The sequence below is a fragment of the Balaenoptera acutorostrata genome, chromosome 7 (assembly GCF_949987535.1).
Source record: "Balaenoptera acutorostrata chromosome 7, mBalAcu1.1, whole genome shotgun sequence".
Lineage (NCBI taxonomy): Eukaryota > Metazoa > Chordata > Mammalia > Artiodactyla > Balaenopteridae > Balaenoptera > Balaenoptera acutorostrata.
Genome location: NC_080070.1, coordinates 38,507,701 through 38,533,087, shown reverse-complemented (window position 1 = coordinate 38,533,087; position 25,387 = coordinate 38,507,701). Strand labels below are relative to the sequence as shown.

The 25,387-nt window shown below is 38.6% G+C and overlaps 1 protein-coding gene across 2 annotated transcripts in view; it reads right to left on the bottom strand.

The window, feature by feature from the left end:
• Positions 1-25,387, bottom strand: part of DOCK4 (dedicator of cytokinesis 4) — a 489,751-nt gene that overhangs the window by 265,682 nt on the left and 198,682 nt on the right. For both annotated transcript variants that reach the window (XM_057550242.1, XM_057550243.1), the window contains exons 2-6: positions 15,142-15,225; positions 12,841-12,881; positions 10,789-10,844; positions 6,737-6,833; positions 924-1,072 (exon numbers count right to left, since the gene is read on the bottom strand). In XM_057550242.1, coding sequence (XP_057406225.1) covers positions 924-1,072; positions 6,737-6,833; positions 10,789-10,844; positions 12,841-12,881; positions 15,142-15,225 — 427 coding nt within the window. The remainder of the gene's footprint in view (positions 1-923; positions 1,073-6,736; positions 6,834-10,788; positions 10,845-12,840; positions 12,882-15,141; positions 15,226-25,387) is intronic.

The window sequence follows — 25,387 nt, the reverse complement described above, 5'->3', positions numbered from 1 at the left end:
TTATCTGTGGTGCACATTTTACTGCCTTCTCCTTTTTCTGTCAGCTTTTCTTTTATTCTGTTGCCCTAAGATCCTTTGAAGGTCCAAATAGCAAATGGGGATTTGGGGAGAGGAAAGGGAGGGAGGCTATGACCTTGTAGGATACCGAGGGACCATTTACCTTCCTTAAACTTAAGCCCATACAAGCCTAACATCATAGTCAAAGCTGGTTTATTCTAATTTCTCCCCCATATATTAACATTCATACTTAGCACAATATCAGCCTTCATCAGAGCTTTAAGTGATTAGATATACTATTTAAAGTGCTTGGCCGTTATTTTAGGTTAGTCACTTACAGTTTTATTTAAAAGTAAATCTTGGTCAAGAACAGCTTTTTTACTGAGCTCTCCCAAGTAGCTCCTCAAAGAGACTAATATGTATACACAGGCAGAATCAGGGCAATAAGGAGAGCACGCCCCCCTCCCACCCAGGGTACCTGTCCTAAGCCTTTTAACAGAAGCTATTAGCATTAGTGTTTCCCTCCAGATTACACCAACGACCTACTACCACAATAAAGCAGAGGAATATATTTAGAAGGAAATTCACATGCCAAACCCAAAGCCTTGAAACAAGATGAATTTTCAGCAGACGCCATAGCTGATTGACCCCAGTGAATATTCTGTATTTCATGAGCACTTGCACCCTGTCAGAGCACACAGGGCAGTAGAGAACCGACAACGTCCTGGGACCCATACCAGCCCTAGAGGATGCAGTTCTCGACTCTACTAGTGAGAGTTTGCACTAAGCCCCCCGAAGGGGAAAGATGGAAAAGCCTCCTCTGGTGTCTTCCAGAGATATGACTGCACAGTGGCTCACACGTGGGCCGCAGTCACATCTGTGGTGTTCAGCCACCAGAGCCCGCCCCCTCAGTGGCCAGTACTCACTCGTTGCCCCAGTCCAGGCGGGCGGTGATGTGGCGCTTCACATCCTTCATCCGGTCGTGGGTGAGATGCCCCACAAGCACCTGCCGCCGCAGGTCCAGGATTTCATTCATGATGTACCACAGCCGGTGGAAGAGATCGCCTTCATTTCTCTGGGAGACACGCAAATGCGGAAATTCAATGGTCAGTCACGGAGACATGGGGTAACCACAGAGGAAACGGGGGGCAGTCCTGCTTACCCTCTGTGTGCTGGCCACGCTGTGCACAGATTCTCCATGAACAGACACACTCTCCCCTCGGGTCCTCAAAGGCACTCACTGCTCTACATGCTTTCATCCCATTTCACAATGCTGTTCTCCTGCCCAAGAATCCAACTTCACTTCTCAGACCGCCCATGTCCCAGGGTCCTCACTAAGCCTCCACACCCAAGCTTGGTCTCTGGCTTTACTTACTCTGCTTCCCTTTCCACCTCAAATCCTCTTTCTTTAGCTCCATCCAATTCTACTACCCTTCAAGGCTCCAACCGACTTCCACCTCCCTCAGGAAATCTTCCCCTTACAACTCTTGCTCACATTCTTTTTTCCCCCTTCTCTGAAGCATGGCTGCATGTAATTAAAGCCAGTTCAACAGAAAACACTGTTTTCCAATTATTTCTTGCATGTTGGTCTTAATGCTTTACTGTGTTCCCATCAGAAGCTGGGTACACAGAGGGCTCTCACACTCGTTCATTGATGAATTTTCACTGCTATTATCTGGTCAGTATTTAGACTTTAAAAAAAATGTTTTCTTTCTTACTTGTTAAACATTCATGTAAATTCAGGCTAATCTCCTGTGAAATTCACCAAGCGAGGAGGCTTAGTTGGAAAAAAGACAGGTTAAACTCCTGGCTTCAAATCTTGGTTTTGCCACTCACTAGTTTTATAGGCTTTGAGTATGGCTTTTGTCATCTGTGAAACAGGCACAGTACTAACTTCCTGTAAGGTTATTTTATGGATTAGAGATAACATTTGTGAAGAGACCCCGATAGTACACTGATTAAGAGCATAGACTTGAAAGACAAACTACCTCAATCTGCATTCTAATTTTGCCCTTCACTGACTGAAAAACCTTTGGCAGTGTATTAACCTCTTTGTGCTTCTTTTCTTATCTGTAGAGTGGCTATCATAGTACCTATCTCATAGGCTTGCTATAAGGATTGATGACTTCATATATTAAAACTCTGAGAACAATGCTTGGTCCAGAATAAATATCATGTAAGTATCAGCTGCTACTAATGCTGTTATCATTATGGTTTTGATCCAGAATAAACCCTCTTATAATATTGTCTTTATCAAAATTTAAGTGTATGTCTCTTCCCCAGAGGTATTTAGGGTAAACCTTTTATAAGTATTTCATCTTCCATCAACCCTTCATCTTTCTTAAGCAGAAGCCATGCTTTTACTTTCTGCAAAAATTATTAGTAGGCTATATGAATAGTGGTATGAAAGTACTGAGATCATCGTTCATCTAAAGTCCTCTACAGAGATAAGCTGCCAGAAATACCGAGTTCTGTGTGATGGGTAAAGATGGTCAGTCATAATGTTTTTTTTTTTTTTTTTTTTTTTTTGGTAAAAAGTAGTGATGGATCTTCTGCTTTATCAATGCTTGGTGACTAGAAAAGCATTTTCGTGTACTGTGCAGGTTAGACAATGTGCCAGCTGACCAAGAAGCATTCTCCGTGACACCATCCTTGATCCTCTGAGATATCAATAATCTTGCTCTCACCTCCTACAGCACTCTCTTGAGCCTGTTCTTCTATAACCTCTCACTCTTTACTCACATTATACACTCCCATACAAGTCATTACAAAGATGCTATAATGTTGTAAGTCACTGGTCAGTGTCTGTGTTCTTCACCTGGTGTAAGCTCCCAACCACAATGGCCGAGACTGTACTACGTAGTCCCAGCAGCTGAAGAATGAAGGAAGGAATACCTTGATTTAGAGCTGTTAGTTTTGGTGGATCTTGAGAGGTGGGTTCTGTTTAGACCATATAAAAGAACAAGCAGGGAAGATCAAGAAAAACTTGAGGAGGATGGACCTAGAGATCATCATACTAAGTGAAGTAAGCCAGACAGAGAAAAACAAACATCATATGATTTCACTTATACGTGGAATCTAAAAAAAATGTTGCAAAGGAACCTATTTACAAAACAGAAAGAGACTCACAGACACAGAGAACAAACCTACAGTTATCAAAGGGGGAAAGTGGGGGGGGATAAATTAGGAGTTTGGGGTTAACAGACACATACTACTATATATAAAACAGATAAACAAGGACCTACTGTATAGCACAGGGAACTATATATTCAGTATCTCCTAATAACCTATAATGGAAAAGAATCTGAAAAAGAATATATATATGTATATATATATATGTACACATACATATACATATAATATAACTGAATCACTATGCTGTTCACCTGAAACTAACACAACACTGTAAATCAACTATACTTCAATTAAAAAATTAATTTAAAAAATTAAAATAAATTTTAAAAACCTGAGGAACTCTGTGGTCAGAAAGAAAAGTTCACTTGAGTCAAAGAAATTACATAAGGAAAATGTAAGTCAAACCTCATGCAGCCGGGAAGAGAGTCAGCTCTGCTTAAAATGACTGTCACAGTGTGAAAGTCACTTGTCCTGCTCTTGGGGCAGGCGTTCTGCAGTTGTCCAGAAGAATGGGCTTGATTTCCTAATAATGTCACCTCTAGTTCTCAAGTCTAAGAGAACATTGAGCTGAGAAGAAGTCAGATCCTTTATAAAAGGAGAACAAGTTGGTCTGCTTTCCCTTTCAGGAAGGGGTGGCAGGAACAGTGACATACTGCAGCCCTGACCAGCAAACCCTCCCTACTAGTGCCTGAAAACAGTACATATCTGTTTTGACAGCTAGTCAGAAAATGATGCTTCTTTAAAAACTGGATTTTAAAAATTGGATAGTTAGGAAGACGGTTCAAAACGTGAAGAATGCTTTTGATTTAATGTCAAATGAAAAAGGTAGGGTACAATATTAAACACTTAAAATAGAAAAAATATCTAAACATTTTTACAATGTATCAGAAAATTTCTGCAATGTTTTTCTGCAAAAAGTGAACTGTAAGTACTTTAGTGTTGTAGAGAATGGGTAAGTTTTGATTTGCCTCAAGATGAAAATAATGTAATTTTTGGAGCAGCAGACCTCGGTTTACAGCCAGGCTTTCCCACTTAGCATGGGACCCTGGATAGATTATCTTTGATGAGCTTCGAGAATAAAAACTACCTGGCAGAGTCGCACGGAAGAGAGATGTGAAATACCCACCCAAAGGCCTGCACAAAAGTACTTGGTAAAAGATGGCTGCTGTATTTCTCCTAAACGTTTTGTGGTTAGATTACTGATACATTATTAAGTGATATTTTAAAGGACGTTAATTAGGCCATTACCAATGTTATTAAAAAGAGCAAATAGCATTTCTCAAGCATCTGCCATGTGCTTTTTTATGCTAAATGTCCTACATATATTAAGTATATCTCATATACTACTTACAATTGACAAGATATTAGTGGCTCATCAAGCACCTTCCAATGGAGGAGCTAGCCTTAAAACTGTTAGGAAAGACCACAGACAGTACCCCAATACACTCAAGCATGAAGTTGAACCAAAACATTTAGCAAAAACGTTTACATCAGGAAAAGAGAAACAACAAGGTCCAACAGAGCCAAGTCAGCCAACTTCTCAAGGTCAAAAATCTGGTACTTCCAGGTTAAACTTTATATTTTTTCCTAATAGAACTGACTACCATTCCAGTATCCAAGGAAACTCGGAAATTCTCTCTCTGTTTCCGTCACTTAGGACAGTAGGAGGTGAGAAGGTTACTCCTAGAGCTTACAACACATAGGTTTTCAAGCCAATCAAGTATGTCCCCAAAATAGATGCTCGCAGCCTCAAAAGCAGGTAAAAATAGCTAGATAAGGAAGAATCAAGTGGAAATTCAACTCTGTTCCTCACCAGCAGCTACATAAAAGGAAAAATGCTGGCGCCTTAGCTCAGCTAATGTTTGACACTTACACTGTCATTATTTTTATAGTGGGTATTTAGGATGCAGTAATTTGAAAATTTCACACAGTTTCATTTTCCATGTTAGTGTCATGTACAATATTAAGTGAAATAATACTTGGGTTTTATATTCTTTCCAACACAAATTTTTTAAAATCTGAAAAGGAGATCTGCATTTCCTTTGTAGTCTCCCAGCACAGAGCCCTTGAGTTCAGTTATCTTGACAGTGCATTTACCTCACCCCAGCAAAGCCTAGACACTGTGTTTCATCTAAGATCATCTTGTGGATTTTAGTAGTGAGCCCTAACGCCACCAGCTCCAGGAGGGCATGGTCGGAGAAATCCAACATCAAAAGGGTTTTTATTAGTGACTTTTAAAGATTTTCTTGCCTCAATGAACTATCCTATTGCATTTTCTTTTTTTTAAATTAATTAATTTATTTATTTTTGGCTGCACTGGGTCTTCATTGCTGTGCACAGGTTTTCTCTAGTTGTGGCGAGCAGGGGCTGCTCTGCGTTGCGGTGCGTGGCCTTCTCATTGCGGTGGCTTCTCTTGTTGCAGAGCACAGACTCTAGGCATGTGGGCCTCAGTAGTTGTGGCTCGCAGGCTCAGTACTTGTGGCTCACGGGCTCTAGAGCGCAGGCTCAGTAGTTGTGGCACACGGGCTTAGTTGCTCCTCGGCACGTGGGATCTTCCCAGACCAGGGCTTGAACCCATGTTCCCCTGCATTGGCAGGTGGATTCTTAACCACTGCGCCACCAGGGAAGTCCCCCTATTGCATTTCTATGTAGCAGAAAATAAAAACGGTCATTCTGTGCCCATGTCCCTCACTAATTTGGATTTTCTCTTTGACAGGCTATTTCAAATCATTTTGTCAGGATAAGTACACCTTTGTATTTTGAGCACATCCCTTCAAATGATTAAGCTGTTCTATAAATTCCTTTGAAAATCAGAGAAGAAATAAATTCATCTTCCCCAAAATGTCACCCCCAATTCCCCATATACAGTGGTTCAGAGTGAGGAGAGGGTGCTAGATTTACATCTGAATCCCAGCTCAGCCATTTTCCAACTACTTGGTCTCCAGCAAGTTCTTCACTCTCGGCCTCATTTTCCTCATTTGTAAACTCAGGATGATCATAGTCTTTTATTTCCTTGAGTGGTAGTAAGGATTAAATGAGATACTACATATAGAGTACTTCCCACAGGGTTTGCACCACAGAAGACTCTCAGTAAGTATAACATGTAAATAGGTATATATATATACCCAAAACACTGACCCCTTTTTTCCCCAAGGAACATTCCTTTCTCTTGTATATTTAGAATATTCTCATTGATTCTGGCTAAGCAGCCTATCATTTTTATTATACTTGAATAATTTATAGAGAATTAGAACATAAAAAATACCACCAATATGAAAATTGCATTGAAAATAAGTTTAGTTCCCCCTGAAAATTAAATGTATTCAGAAAGCCTAACCCTGGTTCCATGTAAACCATCCTATTTGATTAGATGCCAGGAAAGTGATCTTTTACCTTTGTGCGGCTTGAAAGAACTTGCAAAATCCATGCTAGATGGACACAGGGATTAAAACAACACTGAGTCTTATTAAGCTCTCTATCCCCAATTCCTGGAGGAGTACTAGTGACCTACAGCATGTGCTCAAATGCTAGTTGACACTCCCGTTCAGATATTTCTTAAAACAATTCTGTATCGGAAACATGATGCCATTAAAAAGTTACGTACCACGTAGAGTTGTTTCCACATGGTTCCCCAGTCTCTTAATGTTGATGTCATTTCTGTGATAACAGAGTCTTCAGTGGGAATAACCATTTCAAATTGTCTGTGAAATTGAACAACAACAACAAGGTGTATATGCAAATGACATAGACAATAATCTTCTTTTAAACACTCTAAAAGACCAACCAGAAAAGGAAGCTGCAGAGTTATTTTTGGTTCTGCAGGCAGTAACCGGGATCCGATTATGAACTTGTGTGAGGAATGTAAAGTGGGTTACGGCAGTACCATAACACAGCGACCAGCCACTTTATCCAGATCAAGTCTGAGCAGTGTGGTGGAAAGCAACAATAGCAGAAGAGTTCTGCTCCAGCCACAGTTTGACCTCTAAAGAGCAACTCGTCTAACTTCTCCAAGTCCCAAAGTCCTTGTGTGTAACATGAGGTCACCAGGCTTACATAAACTGTGAGATGGCTTTTGCCTTCCAAGCTCTATGACCATAGGACTCAAAGGGAGGGACAGGCTCGTTCAACGATCAGGCTTTGATGGCTGCAATCGTCTAAACTAACTCACCGTTATAAACAACTAGACACTGAGATACTGACTGAACACTCACTTGTTCTCATTAACACTTCATTTTCATGACTTGCCAACAAGACCATGAAAAATGATTACTACTATCAGTAATGTTGTCATGCATCACAGAACTTATTAAGGGTTTGACATCACAGATATTTGAATATCCATTGCAGAATGCCCTGCTCCATGATTAGTGTAATATATTTCTCCTATTTCTTTTCTAAACATCAGAATCTATACTTGGAAAATATTCATACCAACATCTAGCAGGGTATGTATGGTGGTCCTAATATTAAGGAGATATAGAAGGAGATGGAGGGAAAAAACAGAAGATTGACTTGGTCTTCTGTATTCTATCTTTGACATACAATAAACTTTTCTTCTCGTCTCTAGTTTCTTTTTTCACATTCTTCCAGTTTTTGTGCAGCTTAAAATGGCTAGGTGCCTATTAATACTACAGCTTCTCAAAAGAATGCTAACCGACGGTACTGATAGGGATTATCTTCTTCATCTGAGTATTTTTTTCCAAGGACAATATCTAATATGTAGACACCGAACCAGGTGACATGGAAGATCAAGGGAAAATTACTTCTTAGCATGAGGCTAATAACTGCTCTGCATTCCTTTTTGATGTTATGTCCAAAGTGCATATAATTTTTTTGGTAAAGTTTTCTTGACAGCAAGTATGGGAATTAAAATCTTGCCTTGATTTCTTCACCAACAGAGCCTCTTCTCCTCATTTCATACTGCTGCTAAAGTACTGACCCTGTGAATGTTTTATCCTTTCTAGAGCTTAAACACTGCTGAAAATGTAAAGCTGGGTTGTAAAACTAGAAATAAAAGTAAACAGTAATATATGAACTGTGACATATATAGAACCTTTTATCAAGTCTACATAATATGACATTTTCAAATGGTAGTGCATTAATTTTGCTTTTGAAGCAGCTGTTGCAATTTAAAGGATGAATATCTGGAGACAGAGACTATAAAATGATAGAACGCAAGGTCAGGAGGGAACAGTGAATTTCCAGGAAAACTCAACAACCTACTTAACATCTAAAAACTGAAATGACCTCAGCAGGAATTAAACAATAGAGAGGTGACCTCACAAACTATAATTTAAGGACCCCTGTCAGTCCTGCATTGCTCTGCAGACCCAGGAAAGAACATAAAGGCAATTCAGTCTGTGGGAAGTTGATTTGGGGTTTGTTCAACCAAAATGTAAATTTTTAAGAAGCACAGAGTTGCCATTTTAGGTGAGGCAGCTGTTTCCTTTTAATTATACCAAAATCAACATTCAAACATTTCAGTTGCCCCTGAAATTATATTTTGTTCAGTTATTCTGAGATGAACTTTGCAGCTATTTCATCCTGGTGGGCAATCAGGGTGCTAATCCCCTGAAAATAAGGCAGGTAACATCGAAATCCCAAAGAGGTTCCTCTCTGGGAAAGCAATCACCTGGCAATATGTGTTCTTGAATGTTTTCAGGCTAAAGTTTTTCTTCCAGTTAATAGTCCTAGAACCTAAAGTCTCAATGAATTCTAACATTTTTTTTTTTTTTAAGAAAATAAATTTTGGTTCTACCCTGAAGTTCTCTTGCTGTATAATGCTTATCATGCCCTGTGTCAGGTGGAGAACCCACAGCCAAGTCGTAAACTTACCAAATTCTGAGACACCTTTACCCATACTTAAACGTCCTCAGACTCAAGGGAGCCAGATACTCACCACTTACTGGCTGGGACAAAAATAAAAATAAAAAAATAAAAGAAGGTACTTGTTTCAATTAAAATTATGTCCCACCCCAATACAGTCTGAGAGAGAGGACTTTCACTGGGTGAACTGATGCTTGATGTTTTTGCTAGCATCTTCTCTTTTCTCTTCCTCGGTCAGAGTGTAAGATGGGGGCTGGGGGGCCCTCTGCTCTGGAGAGTTGAGGGGATCAGGGTGGGGCTTGGGGCAAAGGCAGCAAAGAACTCTGGCTGCAGGGGATCTGTTCAGGTGGACTCTTGAAGGGACAGGGTAGAAACCCTGGGTTTCAACATTGCCTAGACCAGATCACTAGGGCAGAAAGGTCAGAACAAAGAGTAAGCATGTGTTTTCTGGAGCGTCCCTTGGTTTACTTGAAGGGAGCTGGATAGAGCCTGGTGGGAGAATTCCAAAAGGATTGATAACTCTGCTTGACTCACTTCTGGCGGATTTTAACTGCACAACATTTCTGACGGACACACATTTATTAGAAGAGTAATAGTGGTGGTAATTATTAGTATCAGAATTATGTTTTTAATCTACTGTTTTAAATAATTACTACTACTACTATCAAAATAATAATAATAATACTGCTTAAAGTAACTGACATATATAAGACATATAACATAAGGATCTCCTAGACGCTTTAAGTTTTATCCACATACTCAAAGTAGTTATACCATATACTCTCAGCCACCTGAAGAAATTATTTCACTGAGCTAAGATTTAATACTCTACCTTTATAGAGAGTGGATATAAGAATCACCCATTTGAATAGCCTCCATGGAACTTTTCTGGTAAAAATAAAGTTTGAAGATATAATTTAATATGCTTTAAAATGTGCTTTAATAATTTAATAAATTACTATTTTTTGCTATTTGATGAAAAATGCAATTTTTATGGTACAACCTGTATTGTTTCTTCTGTCATAAAATGAAAATTATTCAGTGATCCAATGCATATTCCTTGTGACATTGGCAGCAAATATTTGGATTCACTTAAAGTGAATAATCTGCTTATGTTAACCACTTAAATAAGCAAGTGTTACTCTTTCATTCTGTGATATTTTATTTGAATAATCTTTTATCATAACAGCTGCTTTAAGTCCTTTTGGACACAGACTGGGAAAAACTTTTTAAATATATGAGAAATCCTAAGTGATCAATGAGCTCAATCAAACAAATAGCATAGAAATGATGTTCTCTGAAGCAGAATAGCGGCTTTGTGAAATGGTCACACAAGGATATGGTATTAACCCCAAATAGGAAAATAATGGCAGACTTGGCTGCTTATAATTCAGTAGTGAATCTAGGAAATTCCTGGGGTTGAGACATGACTCAGCATTTGATGGGTGTGACTGCCATGCTTCCCTACACAGCAGGAAACCAAGAAAAACCAACTCCTTTTGCCTAAAGCAGAAACTAACACACCATTGAAAAGCAATTATACTCCAATAAAGATGTTAAAAAAAAAAAAAAAGATTAGGCCGATTCCATGATTTCTGGACAATGAGAGACCTCCAGTGCCCTAGATCCTACTGTTGTCCGACACACAGACGTGGTTCTTTAATTTTCTCCGCCAACTGCCTTAGTGTAATCTGTCTTTATCAAACAACACAGACAACGGCATGATTTTCTATAGTTCATTTTTCAAGACACTTACTAAGTCTTCAAATTCCAAAATAAGTAATGCTTCCATGAAAAATCCTTCAACTATTAATAAAATTCATTTCTTACCCTTTGTTCTTTACACAGGCATTTTTCAAGTGAACGTAGCTGGAAGGAAATATACCCTGGAAGAGAAAACATGCAGGTTATGGTTCTAGCTGTCTATTACACCAGAGTTAGTTCTGTAAGTCATATGTATAAAATATAGCCACACAACCGTAACAATACTAGGAAGAAGGAATCTCTAACACATTCTTTAGGCTAAATCTATTGTAGCTTAGACCCATTCATTTTATTTTCTACTACTTACCAGTTTACAAATTTAGAGATACTTTAAAATAAATATAATCAAAAAATTAAATCCCACTCAAAAGTATATTCTTTATAAAACAGAAAATTTTTATATTTTCAAGAATTCTATATAGAAAGCATGTTGAATAAGAATTTTTTTTTAATGCCGCAGTATTGAAAGAAGGGGGTTTTGTTTGTTTGTTTTGGTTGTAGTTCTTTTTCTTCTCTCCAAAATACTCATGTGTCTATTTAAAAATATATACTAAAAAATACCACTATGAATCTGGAAACAATCTGTGTATTACATGTTAGGGAAGATCTTTGATGAAAACATAGCAGCAATTAATCACCAGGCTGCCATTCTGATGGAATAAAAATTAAACAAAAGAAGCCACGCTAGCTTAAAGCTTTTTATTGTAGGGAAAAGCTAGGGCAAGGAAATTATTCCTTCGTTCTAAATGAGAAATTGAAAACAACAACATTAAAGAGAAGAGCATCAATTTTATTATCCATTAAACAACAATATTCTCTGAATGATTGTTTAGGTACAATTAAATGACAAATTCAATTAAATATTTAGGAAAACAAATGTCATTTGAATACATTATCACCATTGTGGATCCAAGGATAATATAAAATTGAACTAGCAAGTTCTGTAATATACAACAGTAGTAAATAGGTATATAGGTTAAAAAAGATAACTTTTTTTTTCCTTTGGAATTTAAATTTACCTTAATATGGTAGGAATAACAAATAGAGTAATTATAGTAATTAACAAGAAAAAGTCAGAACTTGAGGTTCAAAGAGTAACAGAAGTAACAAATCATAACACATTTTTTCTCAAGCATGTACTAAATGAAAAATTAAATACTGAAGCTACATTTGCATGTGCCTGCAGATGTCCAAAAATAACTTTAAATGAGGGCTAAAGTATCAGGCTCTCCTTTAGAATGACCTAAAATAAATGAAATAAAGTAATAAACACAGTTGGATGATCCAGAAAAAAAGGTATATTTAAGCAGAAAGGCAGACAAAAGAGTTTAGATTACTTATCTTAGACTTTGGTAATGAGAAATGATACAATTTCTTATCTACAATCCTAGTAAAACCAGAATTAAACCGAAAAATGAACATGACATGTAAAAAAATATTAGAGAAATGTGGGTAGCATGGGTAGATTAGAACAAAGTATTAGAAAAATATAGATATTAGCGAGGATTAGTGTCAAAATCAAAAACTACATAAATGAAAGGTAAAAGAAAAATCATATTACTTCCTACTATAATTCCTTAGGACTTATATAAATATATAAAGGATAATGAGTCTTCGTTTTTGTCTGGAATGGTAAGAAAGATGGACTCTTTATATGATTTTCCCACATTTCAGCTCCTCAAATCCAAAGGGACTCTTAACATACCCTACAATAAACCTGTTTCTCCACACCAACTTTTTACAAATGATACCACAGAAAACTTAAAGATTAAATACCTCTATTCAGTGTTTCTTTTGGAATATATATATTTCCCCTGCCTGAATTTTACTTTCACTGTCTGTGAAACTAACACTTCAAAAAGATTTTTTTTATATATAGTAAGCCTATTAAGGTCTTCTCAGTATAAATTTCAAGAGCTACATAGGATTATCATTTGAATAGCATGTCTTAACTATAATCCAAGTTCAAAGGAATTTCCAAAATTATGAAAATCTGTATTGCCATTTAGTATTTCAACTAAGAGTACCAACGGTAATTTCAATTGTATAATGAAATAAAGTAAATTAACTATCTTTCTTAAAAATCCCATAATTATGGTTAAAAGCAATAATTTTTACCTTGATATTTGGGTTTTTTAAGGCAAATCCTCTGTACCAGCCTGTGGAGAAATAATCATGGTCATATTTCAATAAATCATTACAATACTTTGAAGAAATGATTAGAAATCAATCTGTCCTTTACTGATGGAATTTTACCCTACATATAAATATTCTAGGTATAAACATAGTGGGAGTTGGGATTAGGCTAGACTAACAGTCAAGTGACTACTAGTTTAAATCTTCCATTAATAAAATCATTTACAAATTGTATTGGAAACGTACATGAAAAATAGAAGCATGCATAACGGAAGTAAAGGCTTTGGAATCAGAGTATTGCGCTTAAATTCTGGCTTTGTTACTTATTAGCTGTTGAATCTTGGGCAAATTAATTGACCTCTCTGAGCTTAGTTTCACTTCATTTTATAAAATGCTACATCCCAGGGAAATTCAAAAATCTACACAAGATTTAACATAGTTCCAAATTCTCTTTGCCTGACTACAAAGCCCAGACTCTACCATCAAAGAATAGTGCTCAGCCAGCAGTTCTGTAGTGAATTCACACATTTCTTCAGCCTACCATCTTGTGTTAGGATCAGTCTGATAGCCTAAGAAGAGTGAAGCCAAGTCTCATCCACTAAGAGAACTAATGGCACTCTTTTCATCCACACATAGTTTTTATTCTGTAGAATGCCTATTACTTAACCTCCAAGGAACTCTGAATCAATTTTACGGCACTATCCTTAACGGGGAACATATCTTTTTATAGTTTAAAACAATTACAGGGTGTGTGTGTGTGTATATATATATATATATATATATATATATATATATATACATATATTTATATATTTATATGGTTAATATATAGTCCCCTATAAATGTATTATTTTCAATTTATTTTTTCTTCAAGAATAGAAACCATTTTGCTTATTGGTAAGAAATTATTTTATCATGTAACAAATGTTCTATGGAATTGAATCTTTTTTTGATTAATTGAACTTTTAGAAAGAAGTATTTGAGATTTGTATTTAACTATTTTTGTTCCTCATAAGTTTTCTCAAAAGAATATATTGTAAAACATCATTTTGAAATCAATCTGGAGAGAACAGAATGAATTGAGAATTGGAATCTCTATAATGTCAGGGTTTACTACATCCCTTAAAGACATCCATCCAAGAAATATAGCCATTCTTGAACAACTATTTTAACAGAAACCAAAACTTTTTGAGAATTGCAGATATGTCACAGAGAGGTCTCTGTCCAACTACATCATACAGAAAGGTTCTCAGGTTATAAAACAGCTCCCATTAGTTGTGAAGCCCATTTTCACCAATTCAAAACAGACTTTATATTTATCTGTAAAGAAAATAGAAACAAAATATATCTGGCAATGACAGAGAAACCCTTTTATTTTTATTAGTTACATTGGACAAAATAAATGTCCATGTATCACCACCATTTAATGACAGGCTCTAACTAAAAGTAATAGTTCTATTTGGGAGAACACAATTTTGCCAATAATGAACCTTGATATGATAGAATCTTACCATATTATAAATTCCTAACAAGGACAACATATTAAGAGGAAAAACAGTTATCTTTGGATATACTGATAGGACTTTACAACGTGGCCATTTTGATAAGAAAAAAAGAGTAGTCATTTCATCTGGGATCTTTTTAAGGACTAGAGTTTAAGGATGTTTTGTTGACCAGGAATAGAAGCATTTGAGAACATACATATTAGGCTGATTGAAGGCGATACCTGTTATGTAAATTAATCATACAAGCTCATTTAACATTTCAAATGCAGTAAATAACTTCAGCCCAAATTTGAGGGAGGTGAGGAGGAGATGGCTGCAGGACTAGAGCAGAGTTGGCCCGGGCAGGAGTCCCACCTGGAGGCATCTGGTTACCCAACCTGGGGTAAGGCATTTCTGCTCTGGACCTCTGTTTCTTTCTGTCCTGGGGAACCCACCAGACTCCTGACATTCTAAGAAAGGCCTTCTTGTTTGGCCTCGAGTCATGAACTCTCACAAATTCAATAGCCTCAATTGCTTTCTATGTTGGCATCTAGTGAATATAAGTAAATAATATTAGGAAAAAAAATACAATCAGCTTAAAAATACCAAATAATGCTTTCCCATAAGCCAAACATTCAATATGCAAGAAAAAAGTTTTGTTAAAAATGGTTCACTGTGACTACTGGGGAAATTCCAGGGATTGACAGAAGTATGGAAACAATCTGTAAACTTTATGAGCTGTCCAATGTTGCAGGAGATTGTTTATACAACCTCAAACAATCAACACTAGTCTACTTACCATCAGACTTCTCCAGGATCTGAACTGTATCTCCAATTTCCAATGACAGGCCATACGGGACAGTTCCTCGAAAACTGGCAATAACTGTAAGAAATGACATAGAATATATGGAGATGATCATCCTATCAGTTATAGCCAGTTATACTGCTTACTATTAAATGTTATTGACTAGGAAAAATGAACGTGAGTAGGAAATACACATTGATAGCTAGAGCCGGCTGTCATATTCTAATTTGACAGATTCTTGAAGAAAGTCAATCTTTAAGTTTACATACTTCGCCAACTTCTTGGTCGAATAAGTGTTATTAATACAAATTTCAAAGATGTGGAATTTACTAAGAGAGTAGACAAAATATCAACAACATCACCCAATAGCATACATGGACAAAGATATTGCCTGAAGAGCCTCGCAAGGAGCTGTGCCCCTCTTGCTCGCTGTTACAATCACTCCCCATCCAGATGCCCACCCCACGGTAGTTACTCAATAAATATGTGTTCAATAATAAGTAAGGAATATATCTCTTACTCATTAATAAGCTTGGTTTACCTTTCTGCTACGCTGTTTGCAGGATATTTCTCTTCCAGAAAGTCCTCAAGAGAAGGGACTGCACCTATTTGCTCATTAATAGGTCCCCAGGGCCTAGCCCAGTATGTGGCATTAAAGCAGTCTTCTGCTTCTGTAGTAAGCCATGGTGATGCCTGGTTCTCTCCCCTGGGTCTAAACACACGGCCACCGTGACAGTTCCCACATGCCTCAGCTCTCAGACCATTTGGAATTGGGGGGAGTCACCATTCAGCCTTACCTAATGGTTACAGATCGATTGGTTTCTGAAACATTTCACAGGGCTGAGCAGGACTAGGGTACCAGAGAGAAAGAGCATAGATTAACCATCCCTAGGCAATGTGAGTGGTTAAGGGAGAATAAAAGCACAGGGACTCTCCCCAGGAAAGTAACACTTGAGTCATAAAGGAGACAAGGGTAGAAAATTTAAAAAATGTACCTCAACACGCGAAAAGAGAAAGAGACATCTCCTGTTAAATACTATACACGCTGAAACCACCTTGCAATTCACATCCAAAAAAATGATAGTAAATGCTCTGACTGCATGATTTTTAAAAGCCCCAAATTTTGGAAGTAGAATTTTATAATTCTCTTTCAGATGGTGAGACTTAGATACAACTCCAATCCCCAAAATAAATGATTGCTATTGCTATGAATGTGTTTTAAAAGCCTGAAGGAATACATGAACCTGTCAAAAAATCAAAACATGCCAATAAGTAATGGGCTTTCAGAGAAGTCTAAAGCTGTTTTACGATCTCAAAACAAAATTAGCGGTAGCAGTCAAAACACAGGACAGAAAACATAACCTAAAGTACATGAGATAGATAAAAATAACTACATAGTAACCAAGTTAGAACATTTTAGATAAGCACTAGTTCATGATGTCATTTTCTAACTCTAACCATAAATACCCTGTGACCTCATGTTGATGTCCCAGAAGACATGTCTGCTTGAAAAATAATCAAAGGTCTGTATATCTTGACAGATTACTTCAAATAATAATTCAGAGACCTCTTCTTATAAGGGATCAACAACTGAATAGACAGCAGATTGAGTACAATTTAAAAGACTCCAAAGCAAGCTTGTACCCAGAATTGCCTGTCTACACTCATGAGGTTACCTTAACCTCTCACAACCCTAATGTTTCAACCCTGCACTACTGATGCTTCTAATAGAGGTCTAAGTGTACGGGCACCCAACCCAGCTCTGTGTACAGCTCTTACCACTCACAAATGCTATTGTAACTCCCAAGGCTGCCATGAATACGTCTCCTGCTGCTGGTCGCTCTCTCCTACCCCTCATCGCCTTCTTGAACATGGCAGTACCATTCACGAATTCCATTTCTTCACCGTCCCTTCATGCCTCAGCCCTTCACTTCACTGTGTTCTGAAACTGCTCTGTCCCTCACTGTGACCACATTCATATTGCCTTTCAGGAGTCTATCTTCTTTTGAATCTTCTACTGCTTCTCTCATACCCTTCAGCCTTCTTCTGTAGACCTTCTTTCCTTAACCCTCTCCTTAAATGTTGGTGTCAAAAAGGCTGGGTGTAGGAAAATAACATCAAACTTGGCATCATGAGACGTGGGTTTGAACCCAGATCTGACCACTTATTAGCTGTGTGACTTTGGTCAATATACCAACCTCTCAGAATCTCCATTACCTCATTAGGAAAATGGGGGCAACAATGAAGAAACTGCAAAAGGCAGTGAAGGATTAAATAAGGCACCTATCAGAAATAATTTACCACACTGTCTGGTATATTCTAGCTATTTAATAAATATCTCAATTGTGAAACTATACTTTTTTTCCTTCGATCCATATACATTCTCCCTATTTGGAGAACGTGCTAAGACTTCTAGAATCACCTGTCGCTATATGACTTGCCAAGTCTCTCTCCAGTCCTGATCTGTGGCCTCAGCAGCTGACACAAACTTCCAATTTGTATATCTCTATTTAGAGGTCTAAGCACCTAGAACTTAGCATGGCTTCAACTGAATTCATTACCTCCCCTCCGCCTCCAGTCAAATCTAATCAATTTTCTCTCTCCCAATCACCCACTCTAAAATGTTAGTCTTCTGTTGTTAGTCCTGCTTTATCTCGCTATTCCTAGGTGGATTTCTCTGCATCACTCCAAAGGGCCACTGGAAAGCCTTCCCGGAAGGTTTCCTGTCTCCATGGTTGTCCTTCCTCAACACAGTATCTATGAGACCAGCAGAGGTCCCTTTGATTCTGTCACACTTGTACTTAAATGCTTTTTGGATATGTGGCATCAGGAAAATTTTATTAGGTTCAATTTCTTTTCTTTAAAGGAAAGGTAATAAGACATATCATGCCGTATCAGACAACAGTTTGATGGGGTTGTTTTCCTTTTATTTCATGCCACCATTTAGCTGATTCAATCTTTACATGTCTCCAAGCCAGATCCTCGTCCATTGCCCCCAATTCTGTCGAACGGTAGCACTGTGTCCAACAACTCTACAAGCCAGAAACCCAGGAGTCATTCACATGCCCCCTGACCCACATATCCAGTCCAAGACCCACATCACAATGGCCTTATCTCTTTGATATCTCCCGAAGCCATCTTCTTCTCAACATCTCCACTCCCACCACTGCCCTAGCTTCATTATCACCTCTTGCCTGGCCTTCTCTAGCAGTCTCCTTATAGGGCTGTGCCCATATACTCAGGTTCCTCTCCAATCCATTTCTCACACAGCAGTTAGAGAGGTCTTCTCAAAATTCACATTTGATGATGTCATCATCCTCATAAATATATCAAAGCTCTGAGAATAATAGAAAAAAATCAGTACTACAGCCTGTAAGGCCCTGCCCTTTCCTGGTTTCATCCTGTACTTCTCAACCCTGACTTTCTATACTCTGGTCACATAGACCTTCCTTGCTATACTCCCTCCCACACAGGACTTTGCCCATGATCGACCCCTTGCAAGGAATACTCTTCCTTTCCCTCCCCACCAAGTTAAGCTGTATTCACCGTACAGATGTCGGTTCAGTGGCCACTTCTCAGAGCAGCTTTCCTCGACATACATCCCCTCACCCCAACAGCATACTCTCATAGCACCATATACCACTCAACCATCCCCTCTTATTTGTGCAAGTTTTTGAATGATGTCTCCTGCAACAGACTGTAAGTTCCATGGATATAAGGACTAGGTTAGTTCTAGCTCCCAATTGTCTACCTAATTCAGTTCAGAGCCTGGCGCACAAACTGAACTCGGTAAATAATCACTGAGGGGATGAATGAGGGCAGAGCCATTACTGTTACGTGTTCTGGTCTTAGGCAGTCAGGTTCCTTTATTATGGGCAATTCTATTTTAAGAGGGCACTCAAAATTCTAAGAACCAAACTATATTACCTGTGAAAACTCATTCTTTCATAGGAGCTGTTTAAAACTGGGATGACAGGTTGTCTGGGTCATAACTGTGTATCACACCTCATTTCTTACCTAAGAAGTCTACGTGGGTGAATTCTGACTTCACTCTTCAGCTATATCATATTTGATAACTATTAAAGGCAAGGTATTAAGTTCTTCAGTCTCACTGGGCTTCAGATGGCTCCTCCATAAAACAAAGGAGCTAGACAAGGTGAACTGAAAGGTCCCTGCCAGCCTGCAATTCTGAGAGTCTGGAAGAGGCCTTTCAGCTCAGCACTACAGAGCATGATATATAACTGAAGCACTCTGTCCCCAGACCAGTCTTGCTTTGGTTTTAGTCACTGCCTGAGTTCTGAAAGAACGGACATCTGTCCCCACCTGCAACAGCCATCTGAGGGAAAGCCTGTTCTCAGTATCTCCTACAAAGTGCTTTACCACTGCTCTCCTGCTACTTTTCCAGGTTCCTATCCCAGCTACCTCTCCACATACTGCCCTCCACACTGTCATACCTAAATTCTCATCAAGCTCTTTCATGCAGGCCTCAGTGCCTTTATACATATTATCTCCTTTGCAGGAGTTGCATTCCCCAGCCCTTCTACACTGGATACTGCAAAGTAGCCTTAGTTTTAGGTCTAGCTCCAAGGTTAGCCCTTTCAATTTCCTGATGCTACCCCCTTCCTTTTCCCCATCCTTGGGCCCAAATGGAATCATTTACTCTTTCATCTGTGCTCCAAGGGCGCTCTGACCACACCTTAAATAGGGCAAGGTATCACATACTATTTAGCACTTTATTTATCTGTGTCTTTCTACTTGAGAACTTGAACTATTTTTAATTCATCTTCCATAAACCAGCATACAAATGTGTCAGTGCGTGAATGGAGAATGAACACACACATGGAATGAATGAATGAAGCCACTGAAAAATGGTAGTCAGGTTTTAATGGATTCAGAGAATGTCAGGGGCACCTCTCATAACTTAAAATATCTAAAATAAATATTAAACTGCAGATCATATTGGAGAGTAACACGTTTTTAGGCTACAGTTCAAGGCATGACTTCGATCTTTACCTTCTAAAATGACAAGTCATTTCCAACCTTTGAATTACACAAGTAACTCTGCCTTGCAGTGTATGAAAGTCATGAATGGATGGATGAATGCTATCCTCTTTATGTCTCAGGTTATGAAAGAGAAAGTTGAAAGGGGAAGGCAGTTCTAGGTAAAAGAGCAAAAGATCTGAATACATGACTGGCTCAAATTTACTAGTGGTAGCATATAATGTATCATAAAGTAAGGAAAACTGGTTTAGTAAAGCAAAGATTCAAAGAAAACACAGGCATTCATGAAACCTCAATTTGCATTTCCATCAAGTGCACTTGAAGAATATGTTATGTTTAGATTCCATTTTGTCTACAACTTTCCAACTAAATCCCAAAATCCTCCAAGCATTTTTGCATGAAACAAGTCCACAGTTGAAAATTCATCTTGTCCCCAGTTGTTGTAAAGTAGCTCTGTCTTTATCCAAAGGTCTTCTCATCCTACACTTTCCAGGTGCATTTCCCCACCAATAATATTTGGGTTTACTGAACATGACCACACATTGTCTTGATTCCTTGATTTCTTTTTCTTGTTTGTTTTCTTATAAATTGAACAACTTTAGCAGCTACAGAAAAGATCACAGAGAATGAATCATTCATAGAGCTGGAAACATAAAGGTTCAATACTATTGTTTCAGTCCTAAGGATCCTGGGAGTACAGTTTTAAACAGCACATAAAAACTACTATATGGTACTGTTTTCATCTCTGCCCCTTTGCTACTATATAAAAATTTCTTTGGATTAACAAACATGCATATAAACATAGCTTATACTCAAATCCTTTAAAATTGTACGTGGGGAACTCCCTGGAGGTCCAGTGGTTAGGACTCCACGCCTCTACTGCATGGGGCACGGGTTAGATCCTTGGTCAGGGAACTAAGATCCTGCATGCCACGTGGCACGGCCAAAACAAAAACAAAAACAAAAACACTGGCTAACTTTATATGTGTAAGCTGAAAGTGTTAAACGTATAGGGTAACCATATTGAAAATCATATCATAAACAGCTGCCTCCTACCACTTATAACGTTATTCGTTTACATAATATCAGTTTAGTACCTAGTGACAGTTTATTAAAAATTAAATGTCTGTGAGAAACATCCTCATATATAACTCACGAGTGTTTTCTATGAAGACGGTGAAAAAAAAAGCAAAATTGTGCTGTGAAACAGGGACTCATTTCTCTCAGTTTCAGAGACACAGCTTGCTCATGCAAAGAACAAATTCGTACTTTAAAACTTTTAAACTTAGTACAGAGAAACTCAATCACAGAGTTCTATGACCTTTAAAAGCAAAAAAAGAAACAAATTATAAAAAAACTACTAGATGACAATCATGTAGCTCTACATCACAGATGGTTACATATTCATCATCTTGGTCAAAATAATATTTACCACGATGCTACACACCACGATTCACGTCAAGCCTGGCAAATGCTGCCCTTGCCCTTTATGGGTTGACAATTTAAGATGAATGGAACATAATGCAGGAAAAAAAAAATAATGAAATACTCTGTCCCTTGTGACACAAAGGAAGGAAACTCATCCCTCAAAGTCGGAGTTCTGCCTTCATCTTTCTGATAAAAGGATCTCCAACTCAGGAACAGGCTGTGGTCTGAAAGGTCACTTGTGAGCTATTTACAACACAGAACACGATGCTATTATTCTCAAGTTCTGAGATTATCCCATGGAATCCCATTTAATACAAAAAATGAAACTCCTGTTTTTCACAACAGAAATGAGCTATGACTGCACGAGAATTTAAATAAACATTTCTATGTGAGTAGTTGTAAAATTCTGAAAGCTGGTACCTGAAACATGGCAGCGACAATGAGAAGGCAGTGAGAAAGCAGGGCATTGTAAAGGAACTCCGTCTCTCAGAGGACATTTAAAAGTGGTCCTTCCTATGTCCACGTGCATTTCACACTGTATTTGGCTTTGGTTTCTCATGGATGTATCTACGTTTAGGTTTATCAGTTTTTATGAGTATCATTGCAGTGGGGGGGGGGGACACAAATGGAAAAATGGGGAGAAAAAGGTAGAATTTCTGAAGGATAAGAAGATTTTTTTCTGGATAGGAGCTGGAGGAAACAGTGAAAAGGGGAAGTGGATTAAAGAGAACTAAGTTCTTTTCAGGGATTTTATTTCATAAAATAATGAACTGTGGAAAAAGGACAAGGGGTCATCTCCTCTGCACATGCACAAATTTCTCCTGTAGGGAAAGATGAAATACGGTGGGGAAAAACAAGTTAATAGTCTTATCAAAGACACTATCTTTTTTCTAGCTGTCTGGATAGAGCTTGAGGGAGGCTGAAATAGAAGTCATCTGGACATTTCTATTGGTACGATCACTAGCACGGGATGCAACCGTCTTTCTCCCGTATCCCCTTCCATCTTGCCCCTCAGGAGATGAAGTTAAGAGCAAAGTGTCATTTCTAACTTGAAGGGACTCCCAGCTGGTCATCAGTATGACAGTAGGGCCATGGGAGCAGGCTGTCCAGAAAGAATGAAAAAAAGAAATTCAAAGGAAATGTGCAAGGGGGAGATGGGGTGCTAGCTCCTGAACACTGCTTTGATGCTGAAAATGAACTCAGTAGGAAAATCAAAGAAACGCTTGCTAGGCTCCCATCTTCTCATCCTTGGACTTGCCATGCATTTGAGATCAGCCTCCACTCTGGTAATTGTCTATGCAGGTCTCACACACCTTGCAGGCACGCCTGAGAGGCAGACACATGCAAGTTTACAAATAGGACCCCATTCTTATGCCACAGGTACGACGGTCAGGCCTTGAGACAGGTCACAGGACTCTCTCCGGCCCTAAGTGACTTTGAAAAATCAGAAGCACACTGAATAAAATGTATTCATTTTCTGACATTTTACAAGTACCACCTTGAAAATGTACTGCTGTCCTTGACTGTTAAGAGGACATTTCTACCAACTGCAGACCTTCACTCTGCTTGAACCAGTGCCCTTTGGACTCGAGGTAAACATAAAGGACGGTGGTGGGTGCTGCCACAGCAACACCCCTCTTCAGAAACGGATGACTTGTTTTCCCAGCTGCCGAGAGCGTTAGGGCATGCGGCCAAGGGGCAGCTTTCTGGGGTTGCCTGAGCTGAAGAGAGCTGTTTTGCCCAAGGCCATGTCCTCTTCCCGGGGTGGCCTGCACCCAGTGACTAGGAGGGCCAGGCCCTCCGGCCACAACTTGGTACAATTCTGAAGGGCCACTCCAGCTGAAGTGAGGATGGCTGTCACTGGGCCGGCATCACAGGTCATCTCTTCCCTCTGCCCAGTTCTGCTTCTCCTTCATCCCTGCCATAGGTGTGACACCCAAGAACATTCCCTGATAAACATCCTGCAAGTTCATCTCCATCTCAGAGTCTGCTTTCTGGAGAGCCAAACCTGCTCCAAGCTTACAACATCACCCATTCAGAACTGACTTCTTGCCGGATGCATTTTCAAGGGAGAAGGAAAGTAGCATGACTACAGTACTATCTTGTGGTTTTAGTAAGTTCTTTATGTATTATTTCTAATCTTCTATGATGTAGGTGTTTCTATTCCCATTTTAGAGATAGAGAAAAAGAAGAGGAAAGAGGCAAACAAGGGAACGAATGAACATCAAGAGAGAACTGTTCCCCATTAAGATTTATTTGAAGACATTGTCACTGCGGGCAGTAAATGAACGCGTTTTATTCCTCAAAGAGTCATAAACATACTCTTCCCCTTGGTTTTAATGTTACAAATGCAAAGGCACTTTCCTAAGTGGCTACAAGAACAACTAAAGGTCAAACAGTAAAACTCTGAACTGATGACTGCATGCACCCATCAGTACTTTTAAAAACAACTTAATATGATAGAAAAGGTTATGGTTTTGGCCAACCGCCAGTCAAGAGGAGCATCTTGGAAAAGACAGTTTAAACAATTATCTCAGAAGTATCCCAGCACTTAGGAAAGGGAGATAATATTAAGAGCTCACAGCCCACCCCCTCTTTTTTTTTTAAATTTTTTTTGGCTGTGCAGCATGTGGGATCTTAGTTCCCAACCAGGGATTGCACGTGCGCCCCCTTCACTGGAAGCACAGACCGCCAGGGAGGTCTTAACCACTGGACGGCCAGGGAGGTCCCCTAGGGAGACAAATACTGAACAGGGAGATGGAGGCCCGGGGCTTAGCTCCACTACTTATGAACCATATAGTCTTTGGGTCTACCGTTTGCAGGCAGGATGACATTATCTGCCCGGCCTACCTCACAGAAATGTCATGAGGATCAAATAAATGCATGAGAACTGGATTTGTAAGCCTATAAATGTAAGTAAATATAGGATATTATTTTTCCATCATCACTGCTAACTGGAAGCTTGGAGACTAGATCTGAATCTGTCATGGGTGAAAATAAGGTTTCTGTTTACAATTGCATAAATCAAAAACCCTTGCTCTGTTTTGTTATTACGGATTCTTGGAAATCACTATTAACAAGTCAAACTTAGAAAGATTCAGGTTCAACCGCTCCAGAGGGGAAAAAGGCTGACACTATTGTTTTTTCTAATAAAACGGGAAAAAAATCTTTGGCAAATGAGACAGATAAAAAAAAAGTAACAGAGTTAAGAGAGATTTTCCTAAAATGCTAAGGCAGAGGTAGGAAGGGAAGGAGATTCAGCTTTTAATACTCACTCTGCCAAACAGCACAATATTTGTCCAAGGGATACTAGACAGCATTAGGAGGAAAAATTACAACACAGACTTCATGTCACAAAGTGGAATGAAGTTACAGAAAACAATAATTGCTTTCCCCACACTCCAAGGGAAAATTTTTCACTAAGAAGTAAAATACCATTCTCCAAGCAAGCATAATAAATCTACCACCAAGTATTGGTTTACAAAATTTATATATACATTTTATATACATATATAAATCTACTTAAATCAAATACATATCCTTTTTCCAGTGTGAGATGGCTAATGTTAAAATTATATTATTTAAGAGAATTTTTGAAACACAGGATTAAGTTTCCTGACCCTTTTTTTTTTCTTAATGTCTTGCTATAAGGGAAGAGAGAGAAAAAAACGGTTACATCCTTCTGTGCTTTGTTCTGATTTATCTCTCCAAGTACTAAATACTCAAAGTCACAAAACAGCACAGGAGAGCTGAAGTGGTACACCGGCACCCAGCCCTCTTCCCCTGCACCAGAGGGACTCACAGTTTGCCC